The 20,149-nt window shown below is 34.7% G+C and overlaps 3 protein-coding genes across 3 annotated transcripts; 1 reads left to right on the top strand and 2 right to left on the bottom strand.

The window, feature by feature from the left end:
* Positions 1-547: 547 nt before the first annotated feature.
* On the bottom strand, positions 548-7,383 carry LOC144453295 (uncharacterized). Its single transcript, XM_078144556.1, has 6 exons — positions 7,167-7,383; positions 5,989-6,335; positions 5,351-5,474; positions 4,161-4,210; positions 3,292-3,429; positions 548-2,644 (listed from the first exon to the last, which is right to left on the bottom strand). The coding sequence occupies exons 2-6, from the start codon at positions 6,259-6,261 to the stop codon at positions 2,579-2,581; spliced, it is 651 nt and encodes a 216-aa protein (XP_078000682.1). The 5' UTR covers positions 6,262-6,335; positions 7,167-7,383; the 3' UTR covers positions 548-2,578.
* Positions 7,384-7,630: 247 nt separating this feature from the next.
* LOC144453683 (nuclear nucleic acid-binding protein C1D-like) lies at positions 7,631-11,184 on the top strand. Its single transcript, XM_078145014.1, has 6 exons — positions 7,631-7,769; positions 8,322-8,391; positions 8,610-8,665; positions 9,072-9,126; positions 9,790-9,873; positions 10,763-11,184. Exons 1-6 carry the CDS (start codon positions 7,632-7,634, stop codon positions 10,843-10,845), a joined length of 486 nt encoding a protein of 161 aa, XP_078001140.1. The 5' UTR covers position 7,631; the 3' UTR covers positions 10,846-11,184.
* Positions 11,185-12,642: 1,458 nt separating this feature from the next.
* Positions 12,643-19,316, bottom strand: LOC144453847 (mitochondrial amidoxime reducing component 2-like). Its single transcript, XM_078145214.1, has 7 exons — positions 19,090-19,316; positions 17,835-18,026; positions 17,122-17,290; positions 15,936-16,076; positions 15,351-15,412; positions 13,185-13,256; positions 12,643-12,775 (listed from the first exon to the last, which is right to left on the bottom strand). The coding sequence occupies exons 1-7, from the start codon at positions 19,314-19,316 to the stop codon at positions 12,643-12,645; spliced, it is 996 nt and encodes a 331-aa protein (XP_078001340.1).
* Positions 19,317-20,149: the final 833 nt, after the last annotated feature.

The raw sequence follows: 20,149 nt of genomic DNA on the forward strand, positions 1-20,149 counted from the left end.
TTTAAACTAAATCACGTCGTGGGGACACAGCAACATAATCATGTTTATATGAACGCTGTAGGAGGAGCACAGGAATGTGTGCTGATTGAGGGACTTTGACCAGACTGGGTTAGAAACCAGTCTGGTCATCCAGACTACAACTGTCTAAACTTTAGAATTTCTTAACCACTTCCTTCATGTTTGGTTAACCATTGTTTTAGTTGTGTAATATTGTAGTTTGAATTTTGTTTGGAGATACATCTGCGCAATCTTATGATTGTAGTACACTATTTTGGTTCATGTTCTACTCACCATTCAACATTCAATATAAAAAAGAACACTCAGCAATAGTCATCATTGGTTTTAAATCAACTTTATAGGAATGTTATCATTTTATACATTTTCTATTTAAAGAATGTCGTTTTCTGAACTTTAAACTTTAAACAACAAATAATGCACTGAATTACAAATTCAACAGGTGAAATAGCACACACATAGCATACATACATACATACATACATACATACATTCATATAAAGCATGCACGCACAACATATGCACGCCCGCCCACACGCACGCAAACACACACACACACACACATGCATGCACAAATGCATACATACACATGCGTGCACACACATGCACGCACGCACACATACCTTAGAATATCGTATATAAGAAATATATAATAATAACAATAAAGAACTATGTCATAATTTTAAATTAAAAATACTGAGACCTGCAAAAGAGAAGTTCACATTTGGCAGTAAGTTTTACGTGAATTCTTCTGAAGAATATATCAGTTCCTCAGACATAAACAACCCTTTCTTCTTCTTTTTTTTCTGCTGTATCATCAAATTGTGTGAATAGCATTGTGTTAGTTTTTTAGTTATACTTTAGACTATTTTTTAAAGATATAGTATAGTTGTTAAATTATAGTTTTTAGTTTTATGAAAGGTGGGATGTTGGCAGTATTATAAATATGTTACAGAATACTATGAACTCTAAAAGAGAAGTTAACTTTCGGCAGTAAGTTCCAGTTGCCAATTTTTCCGACAAATATATCAGACTGTGTCACAGATATTCATGTGGCTATGATTTATGATGAAATCAAGTGAATTTGATAGTGATAAAAAATTTCCAAAGTTGTGTTTGGAACAAAAGTTAAATTCAATACTATGAAATTGATAGTGTTAGTTTTTAAAGAGGTAAGACAGTATGACATTGGTGTTCTACTAAGATCAAACAACATGTGTACAATATGACAGAACCCCATGACGTGTGAGTACAAGTGTGGGGTACTCAGGTATTTACATGAGTGCTTGCAGTGTTCTATGCGGCTGTACTTTCAGAACATAGCGAATGAAAGTGCAACACAAAACACTGCAAGCATGAGTGCAAATACCAGAGTACCCACACTGGAACTCACGTGGCATGGGGTTCTGTTATTATTACACATGTTTATCGGAAACAGCAAACTTCAACTCACACTATTAGTTATCCGAGTTGGTTGTCCGAGGTAAAATTCATAATCATTTCTTGAGGGCTCAAGCTAAGAGTGGTTGTCGTAATCTTGACACACACTAACCAGTTAATGTGTTGGTAGGTGGAATAGAACAATAACTGTTAAAGGTAATATTTAAAAACATGAACAACACGTTTTCAGTAGTGTGCGTGTGCATATATATATAATGTAATATTTACATAATTGTATATTGATGAATAAATGTTAAATAAACAAATGACATGCCTTAATATAGACATGAGATGTAATAATGTACAATCATTCATATTAATCTTTCATACAGGTACAGAAAGAGTTGCTCTGAAGAGTTGCTTTAAAAGTTGACATTATTTCCTGAATAAGAATCTTAGTTGACTACAGAACACCTACTAGTTCGTCAAGTGTAATACATACATCTTACAAATGCCTGACAGTCTATTTGACAAAGTAGATACCGTAAAAGTGTTCATTGAATTCAATGGTTTCATGGCATACTTACTTTATCAATAATTACATCCACACACAATAAAAAACATTTAGCTGGATGTCAGTATATGGCAGCCTCTTATGAAGAACTAGCATAAATATAATAAGTTTCATCAAGGAACAGGAATGCCACTCCAGGAAATAAAGACATTTTCATAAACTTTGGGGTCTATGGACTCATTTTCATGACTTAACATCACATAAAGTTCACGAGATGAAAAACTTGGTTTACATTTATTTGTTCTAGCAGTGGTCAATTGTTACCATTTGCAGGTAATACACAGTTAGGAATTATGAATATTTATTGTTTATGAAAATGCCTTTCCTGGAGTAGTATTCACCTGTAAAGTATACAGTGTGTGGAGACAATGAACGTATATGGCAGAGTTGAATCTTATATCTAAAGGCCCATGATTCAGTCCCAGGTTTTCACATTAATGCTATCTTATCAATGGTGCCATATTAGATAGAATCACTCTGTTGTTTACGTCCAACTTCTTCAACAGCCCTACCAGACAACTGTCTTTTTTATCAAAAGTTTGAAACTAATCCTGCATGAGCTTCTTTAAGTATTCATAAATATAAGTAGCATACATATAGTTTGGCAATTTAGAACTCGTCCTCTGAACTATCTGCTAACAACATGACATGGTCTGTACTTGACAAATCTTGTGTCTGAAACAAAATGTAAAAAGACAATGAGGCACAAGTTAATATTACTCAATTTTACATTTTCCGGGTATTAAATTAATTTAATTAAATTTAAGAAGTAAATGAAATTTGGTTCTTAAAATTCAAAGCCAACCACATGTTTAATATATAAAATATTTGATAGTTGGTTTGAATCTACATCACAGTGCTGCAAAGTACATACAATCTCCACATTTTAAAACATGAATATGACATTTTTCTAAAGTTTAATGATACATGACAAGGTCATCACATACGTTTCATGCCTGTATTTCAACAGTAAATAAATACAAAAACAACTAGAATCTTCAACTACTTTTGCACTTCAGTGGGGTGTTTCGAGACATTACAATCACTGAGCAATGAATTAGCATAATACCAAAATCTAACACAAAGTAAATCTCTAATATTGGAGCAAAATATGAAAAATCACAGTATATCAATATGAAGGTTAGAAAACTCTTGCAAATTAAGGTGTCTTGATTCCCCTAATCTAACATTTATCAACAGTAGATGATAAAAATATTAGTTCAAGTGGCAGGATAAGGTAAAATTTCATACAGTCTTTGTGACAGTACTGGTGTGAAGGTTTGTGGAACGGAGATATTGTCAAGAGCACAATGACAACTTACCCCAATTAGTCTTCTTCTTTGTACACGTCTTCTCCTATACCTAGATCTTCTGATACAATAAACAACTGTGACAATAGCTAGAGCTCCAAAGACACCCCCTGCTACAGGTATCAATATACTGATGACTACTTTCTGATCCTGTAAAGTGCAATGAAAGGTGGTGATGAGAAGAACTGATAAGAGAAAAAGAGAAAAGACACTACCTGCTACACCACAATATGTCAGGATTCAAATTTAACTTCTCTACACTTGGTAGTCAGATTTAGCCAAATAAACTGTTTCGGCTACAGTTTTCTTCTGATTTCCATTGGTCTAACACAGTACAGTCTAATACTTTATAAATTTGGTAGTCTAGGTACAACCTTTAGTAGTCTATGTGTCACTGTGCCATGGATTACTGTGAAATCAAAACCCTGAATTGTACATTATACACTCCATCAATTGTGACAGCATGATGTAGACACTCAGCACTGGCACAAATGTCAGAAAATCTCCTGACAGAAGGCACCATGAGGGCTTTGGTCTACATTTTTTTGCACAAGAAATGCCTGGTAACCCTTTAATTATGTTTTTCTTGCTGTTGTCATAACTAGGTTAACATGTATAGTACTTGAGTTTCTTCAACAGAACATGTGTAATAAGGGTGTCATATTCACATATGGTTTACCAATAGTAGTGAGCAAATGCATTCTCCCAAAAGCATCAATCATAAGAATTTGCATATTGATGACATCATTTACCGGGGCAAACTCTAATAAGCCATTCAGACATAAATGTACTGTGAATGCCAGCAGATGTTACCTTCCCTTTCAACACACATACAAGAATCAATATACTTTAATATTTGAAAGAGTTATGGTATTATTTACCTTTAAGCCAAATTTACTCAACCATCCTTCATCCTTTGGAACAATCAGCACTTTAAAAAAAAGGAAATGATTGCAAAGATCAGATGCTGAGAATTTTCCTAAGGTAAGATTGCACAATGTCACACAAGCTACAAGCTCATTAAGGAACTTCGTTTGTTTAGGCTTAAAAACCTCCCCCTCCCCCTAAACAAATGTTCACAAGTATGACATTGATATGTTTATATATGATGTAATCATGATGGAAATTGTAGTGGTCACTTACATTGATCATAGAGATGTGACCGCTACTACAAAGTAAAAACATATAGTAAACACATAAAAATGTTAGCAGAAACCCAGCACTCTAGATCACATAAGCAGTAAATTTTCATCAACTTATCAACATCTCAATAATAAATACAGAACCTGTCATCGTTGAAGCTGTGAAAATTTTCTAAATTTGGTTAGACGTGCGAAAAAGAAGTTCACCAATTGCATTCAGATGCCAGACCCCTTCCCCTAAATGAACAAAGTTTGTTTATTGAGCTTGTGTGACATTGTGCGATTGTCTCTAATTATCTGGGGAATATGCAATACAAAGGAAAACTAAAATCTGCTATTTTAATGTATTGGAATACCACTGGTATAGAGTAACTCCTATACCACAAATACAGTAATCAAACTTTCTATTTACATGTAATCACCACTGACTGTAATACTTCATACAGATTTTGGATTCATGTCATGCTGCATGGTGTTGATAGTACGAAAACCAAACAGTAAACTGATATCTTCCAAACTATGTATTACATTACAAATAGAAGTTCTAGACAATGATATTTATGTTAATACCTAGCTTGTTTACTATTACAAGGGATTTTGCAAAGATGATGTCTTCAAATAATGTAATAAATGTGATGCAGAATAAAATGACAAAATTGCAAAGCCCTTGGTTAATAGTCATTCTTTTGTACCTTCAGCTTGGCTGAAAATTGTGTGGGTACGGGTATATTGATAATTTCTTCATATTTGGATAGTATGAATGAATGAATGAATGAATATGAAATGGGTGTTGAAAATTTAATGGATAGAATTATAGTTTTACTAAGTGGGGTTATGAAGACTTTCTAGTCCTCAGTATAAACAACTATACACTGGCTACAAGTTGCCTGCAGAAAATATTGAAATTTGAATGTAAATTAAATATTCACCTCCGTCGTCATTAGTAGGACCCCCTGTCATTTCATTACTCTGTGTGACAGCACTAGTCTTGCTTTCTTTCCCCTCATTCACAGGAAGTATTGTTGTCTGTGATTTATCTGTCTCTTCACTTGACTGTGTAAAATGGAAAGAAAATTTCATCTACAACATAACGATCGGTCTTGTGAGAAAATCAAAATGTTAGATTAATAATTTTCTGGAATATATTTCTAAAACTTCTTTAGATGATTGTATACAGCCTGGATTATCTTTGAAGAACAGAAAAAGCCAACCTGTAACAAATAATTTGCTTGATCAAAAACAAAATCACCATAGTGTATTACTAAATCAAATTGCCCAGTTCCTATGATGTGGGTAAGTGAGTATATTCTCGGCACTCCATGTGTCAGTCTGATAGGTATATCTTTCACAGGCCAAGTGGATATCATACGAGCAAATGTTACCAAAGAAAACTGTATAGATAATTTATGAAAAGATAACAATTTGTTTTTGTGCAATGAAGTGCTATTCACAACGGTAATGGTGTGCTTTCAATGATGCAACGAAGCATACCGGTATCTAAAATACAGATGCTATATGTGATGCATTGCTATTATTAGTTAGGCTTTGTACTTAAGGCAAAACATACCGATGCTGGTTTTGCTGAAGAGCTGCTAGAGGGTGAGTTTGTTTTACTGGTTGATCCACTGTTTGTGTTTGTGCCAGGAGGTGATACTCTAGCCTGTGAAGCATTTTGAGAATCTTGTGTATCGGACGCATTCAACTGCGTGGCTGATGAAGTCTCTGTTTCATTAGTATGGTTCATCACATTGCCTTGAGTTTCCTCAGTTTGCATAGATACATTCACTAAGTTAATTACAATCACAACTATTGCAAGCAAAATTTTGAAGTCTTTCCCCATCTTGGCTGTTGATGTTCTTTCAGTTTACTGTCAACAGGGTAAGGGGCTAACTTCAACACATTCAATAGAAAGTTCTAGAAGAAAACAAAACAAATTGTCAATAAGTAAAACTTTTTGAAATTTTGAGTATTTTTTGGGATATGAATGCATATATGAAATATGTTACCACATATTTCCCATAATGTCAATTTAAAAATGGAAAGCACACAAAAAACAGTTCCACTTTTGTAAGCTTTTGCCTCCTCCTTTGTTTTGATGTCGCACAAAACAAGGTAAAAATGCGACTCTTGAAAAAGAAAATTGTTTGGATGAAATCATGATACATGACCTTGCAAGTCCAACCAAATTTAACATGAACCACGTATTACACTTATAGTGTGAGTTAAGAAATGGACTGAATCATATCTATGGCCTGTGAAGGCCACCCTATCAATTTGTCCAGTATTACTTTCAAACAACACACTTCTGTAAAGTGTGACGTGTTACCTGCAAACATATCTACCGGTACACACCTTCCCAACTATAATTTAAGTTATTTATATTATATCTTCAACTATTCTCAAAAAAACTTTAATTTGAGTCCTTTGTTGGAGAATTGTAACATTTTCCGAGGCAAGATTATGAATTAATATTATAGTCACTGTCTTTTCAAAATTAAGTGACCTATTTAACTCCATATGTTTTAATAATGCGAAAATTTGTAGACTGTACCATTACCATAACAGTTACCATATGTTGATAATACAAGTAGTGTCATATCTGGATAGATAAGATTCCTTTTTAAAATGTGCACATTACATAATATCTCACGGAAAAAGTCACTCAAATATAAAAGGTCGAACTTTCACATAACACTGACTGTGCCTCAGTCCAAAAGAAAACAATGTTTTGTTTGTAAACCTTACCTGTGTTACTCTGTGAGCTTTTTGGTTATTTTTGTTGTTGTGGCAGCGATTTCTGTCTCAACATTATTAAATTCTTCTGCATTTCTTCATTATGGGTAAATACACCAGCAACGAAGTCTTTCACAACAGCTGTTCCAAAATCATGTTCCAACATCCGTCGTCTTCGTGAAAATTAGTTTTTTCACAACCATAAGGATTTTTTGATTTTTTTACACAAACGTCGTCTCACACTTCCGGTTGAGGTGACACGTAACAATTTCAGTCTCGTACACAGGTACGATATATTAGTTGGATGATGCCGAATTCTATAGCAACTTATTTGCCATGTTATGCAAAAAAGTTTGCAAGATTTCGACATTTTTATCATCTGTTCGTATATTGTTGTAAAGTTATAAGTTGCGTTTTGATTTTGTAAACACTTTATCATAATAAATAAACTCCATCGTGGGCGTGGATGAAGAAAAAATGGCCGCTGCAGAAGACAAGGACGATTTCCCTTCTGAGATTCGGGATGCTTTCGTGGCTTTCCGGTCGTCTTTGACTGGTGTTGACGACATTTTCAAACCATTGTTAGATACTTCACTTAGCGAGATACAAGAAAAGGTAATCGTTTTTCCACATGGGACCCTTTCACCCTTGGTAAAGTGTGGGAATGGAAGTACTTCCGTATTGTCACACGTGTGTATGTAAACGATGCAATGAGCGTCAGTCAGCGTTCATCGTATACATAGTTATAGGCGATAAACAGCAAAATCGTCATAATTTCATGGAGACATTTTATTGTCTATGTGCATTTCAATGTGCGTAAAGCCATACTTGCTGAAATTCAGGTAGCTGAAAGCAAAGTTGAATGAGCCAAAGAGTCTGTTGACAGTTGAGTGAAGACTGCCCTCGCAGTTTCATTGTACATATATATCATGTATAAAAGTGCCTGACTGCATGCAATGAGAATAAAGGGTATACTCAGCTGGAAAAGAAAATTCACTCAAAATATTTGTATCAAAATGACTTGAATATTGTTCATAATATATTATTTTTAAATCTGTATGTGCGGCATTATAATGAATACTTTATTTTAGAGTTTAATTCTATCGTACACAAAATTAAGCTAGTTATATTATATAAATATAAATACTAATTCTGTTCTTGTTTTAGGTGACAGATCCTCTTGATAAAGCAAAACTTGACCTCGTTGCAGCATATGCTATAAATTCAATGTTCTGGAGTGAGTACAAGTATTTTCCTACAATTTGAATTGGTCATGTGCAAATTATTGTCAATGTAGTTATATTAACACTATGAAAATTGTCATGTCAACAATTAGAGGTATCCTGACAAGAGAAGTCTATATACACAATATGGATGTGACTAGTTGAAATGTCTATATACACAAAATGTTTACTTTTGTGTAATTAATTTGGTTAATATCCATGCATTTTTCAGTGTATTTAACAACACAAGGAATAAATCCAAAAGATCATCCCATAAAGCAAGAACTGGTAAGTAGACAATGAAATTAAAATTATATGTAAATTTTATGTAAATTAACACAATACTGAGTGTTTTTTCCTGATTGCTTTTTTGATGTTTCTGCATAAAGTTTTGAAGTTAAACAGCAGCTTGCTTGTTGACAAGTTTATACTGGTAACATTGTCATTTTTAATCTATTATACTGCTTTTCAGCCAAATAAGATGTATGTATAAATTAAGTTATATAGAAGTATTTGATGTAACATGTGGGCTATTCTTTTCTGCTCTTGTACTCCCATGTACACTTATTGTTCTGATATGAAATATCTCTCAAATGTACACCGATTCAAAGTTTTTTCACCCACTATTAATATTTAGCATCTTCAGATATATGTAAATTTCTAATATTTTGTTGTACTTTATTACACCATGCAGGACAGAATACGTAATTATATGAATAGAGTGAAACAAATTGTTGATAAAAAGAAAGGTAAGTCAAATGAAAGTTGTTACAGACCAGATGTTGTCAGTGACAATGTGTATATAAAGTATAATGTATTTTAACCATTTATAATTCAGTTCAATTCTTAGCATACACCCCACCCCCACCCATACTATATATGTACAAAAAAATGCTTTTACCTTGAATAAACCAAACTGGATGTGATCAGTAGAGGATTTATTTTCTGGGGTTTCTACTTTACAATGATGCATATTTAACCCCCCTCCACCCCACCCCCCACCCCTGGATCTGTGATACTCATAATATATTTTTCCCCCAATTTTTTTCATCGATTACAATACAACGGTATAATTATGTTCTTCTCCTAAATTTTTCCTCAGTATGATTGTGCTGGAAAATAATTGTGACAATGCTTCGTCAGTGCTTGACATTGACTTGGAGTGGCAAGGCCCCCCATTATCCACAGTCACATAAATCTAACTTTCAAATAGCCTGAAAGATCCAGGCACTTCTTCCCTTATATAATGCACTCGGTCATGAGTAATTACATAAACGGACCAACGGCTGGAGTGGACCTTTTAGACTAACTTTCCTATCTATAGCCCACTTTTTATTTCAGTTGATTATGTGCATCTCATCTGACTTGTTGATCATTGCTATTCATCCAACATATTATTTCAATTATTTCAGCTGTTAGACTTGATAAAGGTGCAGCATCAAGATTTATCAAACATGCATTGTCTGATGTTTCCAAAGATGAAGTGGACACAGAAAGTAAGGAAAATTATTCACTCAGATAAGCATATTCATTCATTCATTCATTCATTCATTCATTCATTCATTCATTCATTCATTCATTCATTATTCTTGTGTAAACAAGCAGCACACAAAGTGCTAATACAGCCAAGGTGATGAAATAGAGAAATGTACAAAGCAGAAAATACAAAGTAAACATTTTCCTGAGATACTAAGGGTCATTTCATAGAAAATATTTCCATACTATAGATGACTGTTTGATCTTTTTATGTGTTATTGATATCTCACTTGTTGTAAGACCATGTCTGGGTCCATTAAGATACCAATAACTGCCCAACGGCTGTGAGATCACAGTTTTCTCCAAAGACTGCATCTCACAGTCTTACTGGGGAATTATTGTTACCTAAACTCTCATGGGCATTCACTACTGTAACAACACTTCTATACTATCAAGTATTAATTTATGGAAGTGTACCACTAGCACCAGTTATCCCTATAATCATATCCTTTATACAAACGTGTTTAGTCGATAAGTCTGGATGCCAATGTGGTCTCTAACTAAACCACTAGTGAGTTAGTGGAGGTGTAAGTGGTAACGATACATTTGTACTGTATAGGAACTAGACTAAAACATGTACAAGTCTATGCTGTAATACACTTAATGTTAACCTTGCTTGGCTGAGGGTAGAGGGGGAGGGGAGTTTAAATGGGCAAGTCAGGGGGTTGTGGTTCGAAGTTAATTTTAAGGAGACATGGCAATTATAGGAGATTAATCTATTGTTCATTGTACTGCTGTATTACCTAAGACATTCATTATACCTCAAAGTAGTCCACTGTCTGACTTCCACGTACCCCTTCCAGAGTTATATATAAAATGACTTTGCCATCTCCATATTGTGTTTTATAGAATCACCGTCCACAACCACATCTAAGAGGAAACATGAAGATAAAAGTGCCAGCAAGAAGAAAAAGAAGAAAAAGAAAAATTAAGATTAAAACTTTTTCATACTTTTAGTTTATTTGTATTTTTATTTCATATTTTGTTGATGTGTAATTTAAGTCACCTTCAAAAGTCACAAATATTAAAAACAGAAACTTGTTATTGTGATAAAACTTTGTAATATTTCAGTTTTGCAGTTTATTGTCAGGTGAGTGTATATCTGTTCTTATTGACAGGTTAGACAGACTGTACTGTTACTTTAAAACCATTTCATTAACTTCAAACACTGGAATGAACAAATTACTACCATTACATGAAAAAATAGATTTAATTAAAACCAATAGCCTGGCCTTTCTAACACCACCACCCCAGCTCGGAAACAAAAAGACAAACATTTAATTCAAATATCTGACCCTATATTATCAGATCTGACCTTTCTGATAGTATCTTTTATTTGACCTTGACCTGAGTCAAACTATAAAAAAAAGATCTATATCATAAATTAGTTATTGATCTATTGATATTGTAAGACTTGTGTCTCATGTCTTGTACTACTATGTAAATGCCAGTGCTCTTATCTGATGTATGTAAGTGGCCAAAGTAAATTATGGGTATGACTACTTACATAAATCTTATTGAAATAAGTCAAAGTCAGGGCCCTGGTCAAAGTGTGCAAGATTATGGGGGCAAGGAAAGAATAGGAACAATGAAACCTTACCAGAAATTTGTGATATTATCATCTTTTTCCTCCACCACTAATATTTATTGAATGAATTGGAAGTAATAATGATAATATTATACTTGAATAATCAAAGTCAAAATCCACACATTGCAAAATACCTAGGTAGAAATACCTCTTGTTTATTATTGCAATGTTGTGCTAATTTTAATGCCATGAATTAACTAGCATATGACCTCAAATCTCATTTTTCATGTACTTTCAGAAATATTAATGTTAGAACAAGTTGGTCGATTATATTAGGCCAAAAAAAGAAAAGAAAAAGAATTGTTTCTGGTCAGCACACATATCACCGTATCTTCTTGTCGGTCTTTTTGTGTGTTTGTCCAGTCTGCAGATCCAGAGGAAAACACAAAAATAATCCTCCCTACCGGGTACTTCAGTGAAGACAATTGCAGAGCCAATCATGAACAGACAAATGACATCAGCCCCACATACACACGCACTCTTATTCTAAAGTACTATATGTAAAGAACAGTAACTGTCATAAATAGTAGATTGAGTGACAGCATTGTTGAGAATTTTTGGCCATGCAAATGATAAATTATTAAATAGCAAGAGACTTTAGTATCTGATTTCCATGACAGCAACATTTCATTTATCCTACACCTCAGCTACATATGTTGTTTATCATAAGGAAAATTATAGTAGTTCTTTAAATCATACTTTTCAAATATATATTGCACATTTGTGGGGTTTTTGTTCTTTTGGTATAAAGTCCTTGCTCTATTGCCAGTTACAAGATGCATTGTACATTCCCCAACCCATATAACGCCATGTATTCTGTACACACAGGTGGGTTTGCACGTGCAACTCCAAGGGATGGTGTCTCCTGACTTTCCCTGAGTTTACGAGTAAAATCCTTGTCGTTGATGATGTTAAGTCTTTGTTCAGAACTTCTATAAAATTACTCACAATTAAAGAGGTCAACATGACTTTCCATCATTTCATGATGAAGATGTTATTTCAAATGTAAATAAGACTAAATGTAACAACATAAGCAACATCTCATGCAATGCATCTTGGAACTGGAAAATTGACTTAGGGTATTTCTTGTTGCTGTGTAGTGGTGGATCTTGCTGATGTATTTGAGACTTTAGTTGTCCAGTTATTCACTGGATGCATACACTGTATCACCAACACGAACCATACCAGTTACATCTATACCACAGTAGACACCAAACAGTGGTGCGTCTTTGTATATCGATTTATGAGGGGAATCTTGTGGGCAGAGACGGAAGCTAAAAAGAATACCGAGAATTGAAAAAAAGAAATTTTATTATTTATCTCGAGAATAGAAATCATATACAAACCATTGTAGAATTAAATTCAAACAGCATCATTCAAACTACTACCGCATTGGTTCCTACAGGTTGTCATTCCAAGGCATTGCCTGCTTCTGCACACATTTGCAAAATATTCACAGACAAATTGGACAGATTTGCCAATAATGAACTGAAAATTGTTCAACATGGAAATCTTCACAAATATAAGTCTTCAGTGTTGGGTGTATTAAAAACAATAACACACGCTTAGACACTGACTGTCACCAGAATTTGGATAATCTTGTTGACCGACCCTTGGACAGTTAAATATTAATGATACTATATTATTGTCAATGGTCAGCACATTATTGAACGTGTATATTACCTTCTCAATGTTTTCAGTGGTTCAGAGTCATGCATTATTCCAGTCTCTGGATCAACTGTGGTAATTTTACACCTACATGAACAGTAACAGAAATTGTGATATTTAGAACATTGAATCTTAAACACAACCACAGAGGCCAGCGAGCATGTAATTGATTGATTGATTGATTGATTGATTGATTGATCGATCAATTGATCGATTTATTGATTGATTTATTATTTGGTTGAATGATTGACTGATTGAATGATCATTTTTTGTGGTGCAATATAACTTATTTTGTGTGTGATATTGATCAGTTGACTCATTGATTTTTGTGGTGATATAAAACATTTTTTCCCTGGCTACTTTTCTCTTTTTCAGCTGTATGTAATTCTCACTTTATTGACTAAACAAGTCTTCATGGAAGACATAGTCCCCCCCCCCCCCCCAAACCCAAAAAAAGTATTTCTTGTAGTTGTAGTGACGACAACAAGTTCTTTTAATAGTTTGTACATTATCTCGCAGGCTGTCAGTTCAAAAAGGACAACTATGGCATGGCCTTTTAAGGCAATCAAAAAGATACACTGACAACACCTGAAAGGGTTGTTAATTTCTTATCTATTATGTGTAGATCCTTGACAATTTCAGGCACATTAGCATTAATATTTGTATTACCTTAATGATTTCAAAATAGGAAGACAACTATTTGACCCTGAAGATAAAAGTCAAGGTCAAAAGTCAGTGTGCCATTAAAAAGCTCATCATTTATAACCATGACGAAGGCACTTGAATAGGGTGGCTATCTGTTAAGCGTCAAGAGTTATCAGCCAAAATGTGAATGTATATGACAAATATGGCCTCCATTTTGCTGTTATCTTGGGGGTTGTGAAACAAAGTGATGTGTATATGCAGACTATAGCACATTGATCGATTTGGCACATGCATATTGGAGATACAGGTGGATACGGACGGAAGGATGGATTGATGGACAGAGGAATGGAGCCCAACATAGTAGCCCCTAATAAAGACACCTTGTCCATTCTTCTCCTCTAAAAACACCCATAATCTTATCATTGGCAGAGATCACTTACATTAACAGTTTGCTTTATCTCTCATCTTCTGGGAGATTACCACACTCATTTATGCATTAACTACTTCCTACTAGTGTGTGCATGATTGACTGTTTGTCCAGTGTGATAATCTCCAAGAAGATTAGACATAAAGCAAATTTTCTCGGTAACTGATCCATGCTAATTGTATGATTAGGATTGTTTTAATTTAGATAGGAGAAGAATTGACAAGGTGTCTTTATTTAGTAAATATAGAGAGAATTATATACAACTGAAAGAGAGCAAAGTAGCCAGAGAAAGAAGAAAAAAGTTTTAGATCACCAAAAAAAATAAATGAGTCAATTGATCAATATCACACACAAAATAAGTTATATTGCACCACAAAAATTGATCATTCAATCAATCAATATCATTCAACCAAGTAATAAATCAATCAATCAATCAATCAATCGATTACATGCTCGCTGAATCCTGTGACACAACATGAAACAAAGCAACTTTATCTGTATACGTCAAGTGTGAGACAATGTATCAATAGTATTGAAATGGCATATTTTGTAGATAATCTATTGATAGATAATCTATTGCCTAGATAAACGTAAATGCTAATAAGCTCTGATATGGTTGAAGGCCAGAGTTTCATTCCCATGTTCTTATATTAGTGTTATCTTTATCAGTGGATCCATGGGGATTATGTAGAATCATTCTCTTGTTCTGCATCATCTTTTTCCATCATTTTACCAGATAACTGTTTTTCACACCAGTCCTGAATTTCAATCCTCATCCAAACTGGGCCTTTAAAGGGGAACACCACTCCAGTAAATAAAGGTAGTTTCATAAATTTTGGGTTCTGGAGATACATGCCAACACATCACATAAATTTTGCTCGGTTGACAAGAAATGCCATATTGAAACTTTGTTCACCTCAATTGTTCTTTCAGTGGTACACTGTTGCGTCATGGGTATTGGTAGATGTGAATATGTATTAGATGAACAATACACATTGATGAGTTTACATGAAGCTTATAAATGCTTAGGGGTGATGAATATTCAGTGTTCATCTAATTACTATCGTGTATTTAGTCAGCAATAAATGAATAATTAGTGATTTGACTACCTTTGACAATACTTGACACGTCTTAGAGATACATCACCTATCCTCAGATGTTTCCAATTGTCCTATTCAATAGCAAATGAAACAAAATGTGATAAAAGTTTTAAGAGATACAACACATGTACATCAAAAGCTGACACCTAACTATAAGTTTTGTTCTTTAGTGAATCTTGTTTACAACTGTAACTGATAGACTCATCATTTTAGGCTCTAAATTTGTCGACCCATAAAACAATGATGACTTACAAATATTTAAATTCACATATTTAATAATAATATCATGTTGTAAAGTTTAAGGTATGTGAAAATGACATTACTTTCAGTACACTGTACGTGTGTTGTGGTGGGTTTTTTTGGTGAATTAAGCGAAAATTGCAATTGCAAGGTTTACAGTATCAGTGTACATTGTGTGTGTGTGTGTGTGTGTGTGTGTGTGTGTGTGTGTGTGTGTCTGTGTGTGTGTGTGTGTGTCTGTGTGTCTCTGTGTGTGTGTCTGTGTGTGTGTGTCTGTGTGTGTGTGTGTGTGTGTGTGTGTGTGTGTGTGTGTGTGTGTGTTTGTGTACTGTGTGTGTGTTTGTTTGCACCCACCTCGTCATAGGCCTTTGTTCCTGAAATCACTATGTTTGGTCTGAAGCTCTGCATGGTCAGTGGAGTATCTAGTTTCTTATTTAAATCTTGCAGGGAGGCATCACCAAGCACCATATATGCTGTACTATTCTGATAAGCTAGCTGAAAATTCATAACAATTTCATAATTTACAAAATGAATGTAAATATTGTGTATAAACCGGTATATCATTAAGGGGACTCAATGGTAAGAAACTACACTGTGCGGCACCTTTCAGCACATACTGAGCCTCTGTAGAACAAGTCTTTGGCGTTAAGACAAACTCCAATATCTTTTTAGAGTAGTGATAATTTGTGACATGAAGCACAACAGAGCTAGCCTATGGTATTGATGATCCAAAAAGAAATGAAAAGCTAGTAGGTGTACAGTCACCCATTCCCCCCCCCCCCCCCCCCCCGGCTCACACACATTTATTCTGGTCATGAAATAAATGCTGTACATATCACCCCTCCTACAAAGAGTTTTATGTCACCATGATGTTATGTGCAGAGCTGCGCACAGTTCCTGCATAGTGCTTGCTGCACAGCTTTTTAGGTAACTCTAAGTGCAGTGTTATTTAATTTTCATAAGGGTTGTCACATAGTCCAGCAGAGTCTTGTCTTGGTGTTAGTATCTCAGGGAGCTGTCCACACTAAGAAAATATAAGTCTCTTGGCTAACAAATGCACACTTGTAATTTGCTTACTGCCTCATGCTCCCATATGATACAACTATAGACATCAGACTGTGGACGAACAAAACCTGTTACAAACAGGGAAAGTAAACAACTGAATTAGATTAACAACACTTGACACAACATGTTGGAAGTACAGAGACTTGTCATTTGATAAGAACAGTTTTATGGCCACTTTACATAATAATTCACCTTCACAAACAAATTTCTAGTTCCCGTGGCATTTCTTGTACAGATAAAGAGGCCATAAAGCTGTTCTTAATATCAAAAGTGGTGTGTAAATAATACAAGTTTATATTGTTCCAACCTGCTGTGGCAAGTGTTCTTAATCTATTTCATCTGTTAATAATTTCTCTGTTTGTAACTGGTTCCATTAGTCCACGGTCTAATGTCAGCAGTTGTAATTTAATTCTGTGGCATCTGACTATAAGTACACACCATAAGTTATCAATTCAAATGAATATTTTTTTCTCACCACATCGCCATTACTTCCAAGGTGTCCATAGAGCGGTTCATCAATAAGTACTTTTGGTGGTAAGTTATCCAAACAGATTAGTTTAAAATTGGGTTTGTCAAAGAAAGTACTGAGCCAGACTTCTGCTTCTTTGCCACAAGACTTGCCATCAATGTCTACCCTCCAAACTCTAGAAGCAATCAAAGACAACAAGGTGGTCAAATGGTTAAAGTGGTTGGCTTGGAAGTTGTCTATTCGAGCTTCATTGTTGCCATTTGTTTCTAAATGGCTAAAGTCCCCTTGGAAGATTTGAACCACGAGACATGCCCCAGTCAACCCATGCCAGCTGTACAATTGAGGACCTGGTAGGATAGAGGTTGCTATGTGAATACTTTGTTCCTAGTGTGCTTACAGATGTTGCAGTGGGTTTTATGCTCTTCAGGGAATTGGGGAGTGTTAAAGGCTGTTGTGCCGTTACAGGTCTATACCAGGGGAAATAATGATAAAGTGCTTTTAAAAGCATAGTACAGGAAGCCTTAGCCTTACTGGTGTATATAAAAACTAACATTATTTTGTTTCAAATGAAAATAACTTTGAGCCCAAAATGTTAGTGTTCTTCTAATATTTTTTTCTAATACATTATATCAACTTGTAATGTTCAGACTGGTAAATCTACCGCGTACATAACCATGTGTATGTCGCTGTAAAACAAAAACCCAGTCATGCAGCCTCACCTTGATTTGATGATTTCTTGTTCACTGTGAGGGAGTTCACTGACATTTAGGGGTACTTTCAATGTTGACATGTTAGGTGCATCTAGTTGTAAGTATTTTTCATCTTCTGATAGACTTGGTTGAATCACAGCCATCATTGGTTCTTTAGCTATTGTTATGAATACATTGTCCGCATTCACTACCATCCAATGTCTGTATTAAAAACAATATATTATAATATCCCATCAACAGCATTCCACAATTCTACAAATATACCACTGGGTGTATGTCTTCTAAAATACACTTGCCTTGGTTGTTAGGACAACCGTACCTTAATCTACATTTATCGTGACCTAGCTCACGTAAATCAATCCTATATTTTTCAGATTCTTCAATCTGGTGAGAACAAAATTGGCGCCCTCTATGGCAGGAATAGAAGAAATTTACAATATTACTGATTGTATGATGGCATTATTCCATGAGCATGTACCTGAGTGAAAATTAAGTTATTGTTCATTGCTGAAATTTGTGAACATTGATAACATAAATGGTTCAAAGTTTTCTTCTGACTTTGATTTTCATTTCTAAATCTTTCAAACTGTTTAAAATATGATTATGAAATGAACACATCATTGAATTTTCTAAAAACAAGTTTTTGAAACTTTAACTGAATGACCAGCCCATCATTTTTAAGGTGTTTACAATAAAAAACAGAATTAAGTACGGGTGTCCATACATTTCCTATCAACATGTTCATTAGTTTTGACAATATTTTCTTCTAGCATGTTGATTTGTTCAAGTATTCTCTTGGCTAGTAAAATGTCACCAGAAGCCCATGATAGGTAGAAGTGTGAACCTTGACCCCTATTCATGTATACGTGTACACACCTAGACTCCTGGAAGTGCAATATGTGGCACTATGTCAAAATAAATTTTTTTTCAAATCTTAGCCCATACTTAGCAGTTTGTTTTTTTTACAATGGGAGAAGTTTGGAAAGGTTCTGGTAAAATAAATGTGGTTTGGAAGTTTAAAGAAAAACAAATTGCGAGCCCAATTTGAACTATAAAAATTGATAAGTTACTCATTGTGTACATTCTTAAATTTTCATTACATTGTAAATCTTACTGTAAACTACATGTCACTATTGAAAGAAAAGTGTATATGGCCATGCATACACCAGCTACTGTCAGTACATGTAATTATTTCCTACCACAATTCTTGTTCTCGTTCTTGTATGTATAAATGTATAAACAGTAATCTATTGTTTAGTCTGACCTATCTTTTAGTGGACCACTTCTTAACCCTGTCTCTGTACACCTTCCACCAGCAAGTGGAATGCCTCGACAGGATTTCACAGGATATATATACACAGATGAAAGTTTGCCAACAGGTATCATCTTTCTTGTTTGTCTGCGAGATCTATACCACCACCAAACTGTTCCGATCGTGCAAACAGCTAACCCTCCTACAAGGAGGGGTTTGTTGAATCCAATATCAGCCATGTTTGTATACGTCTGCAGTAATTTGAGTCAGCTTGTGACCTTTGATTACCTTTGTGTGACTGTTAGTATGACCTCATTTACAGTTAAGTGCTGTATAGGCATGGCTACTCTGGGTAGTCTGTAAGGTACATAGACATAATTTAGGCCACTCCTTGAACTTGTGATTAGAAGTTCAAACTGAGGTCATGTAGATTAAATATCAAATAGACAGAATAGTTTCTGCTTCTGATGAATGATTGTTGTATTGATACTTGTTTGTACTTGATAAAATACTAGACTTAGACTTTGGCCAGAAAACTAATGTTTATTATCAACTTAAGATTATGTGGCTGGTCTCAGCATTGAAAGGCTAACATCATGGTCAGTTTGACACCTATTAGAACATAACAATATTTGATTAGCTGCAACCCAGTCTGGTTGCTGATGTGGGAAATTGGGTAGTACAGTCATGGTTAAGAAGCTTGGTAGGACTGAACAACACACATATCTTGCAGTCAGCTTTATTCATGGCAATTAGTGTCTGTCTGTCTGTCTGTCTGTCTGTCTGTCTGTCTGTCTGTCTGTCTGTGTAAACAACTTAAAGTCAAAAACCACTGGACTGATTGTCATGACATTTGATGGTATATTACTTTGGGTGTCTAGTTGGGAAATTGTTCAAATCACAATGATCTTACCACCGGTGATTTGGGTAAAAAAGATGTGATTTTTGGTAAAAAAACCTGAAACTCCAAAACTACTCAGCAGATTGATCTGAAATTTGGTTGGAACGTTCTTAGAGGTGTTTAGATAAAGACTTGTTCATGACATGATGATCCCATCAATGATATGCAAAT

This window comes from Glandiceps talaboti, chromosome 2, assembly GCF_964340395.1.
Source record: "Glandiceps talaboti chromosome 2, keGlaTala1.1, whole genome shotgun sequence".
Classification (NCBI taxonomy): Eukaryota; Metazoa; Hemichordata; class Enteropneusta; family Spengelidae; genus Glandiceps; species Glandiceps talaboti.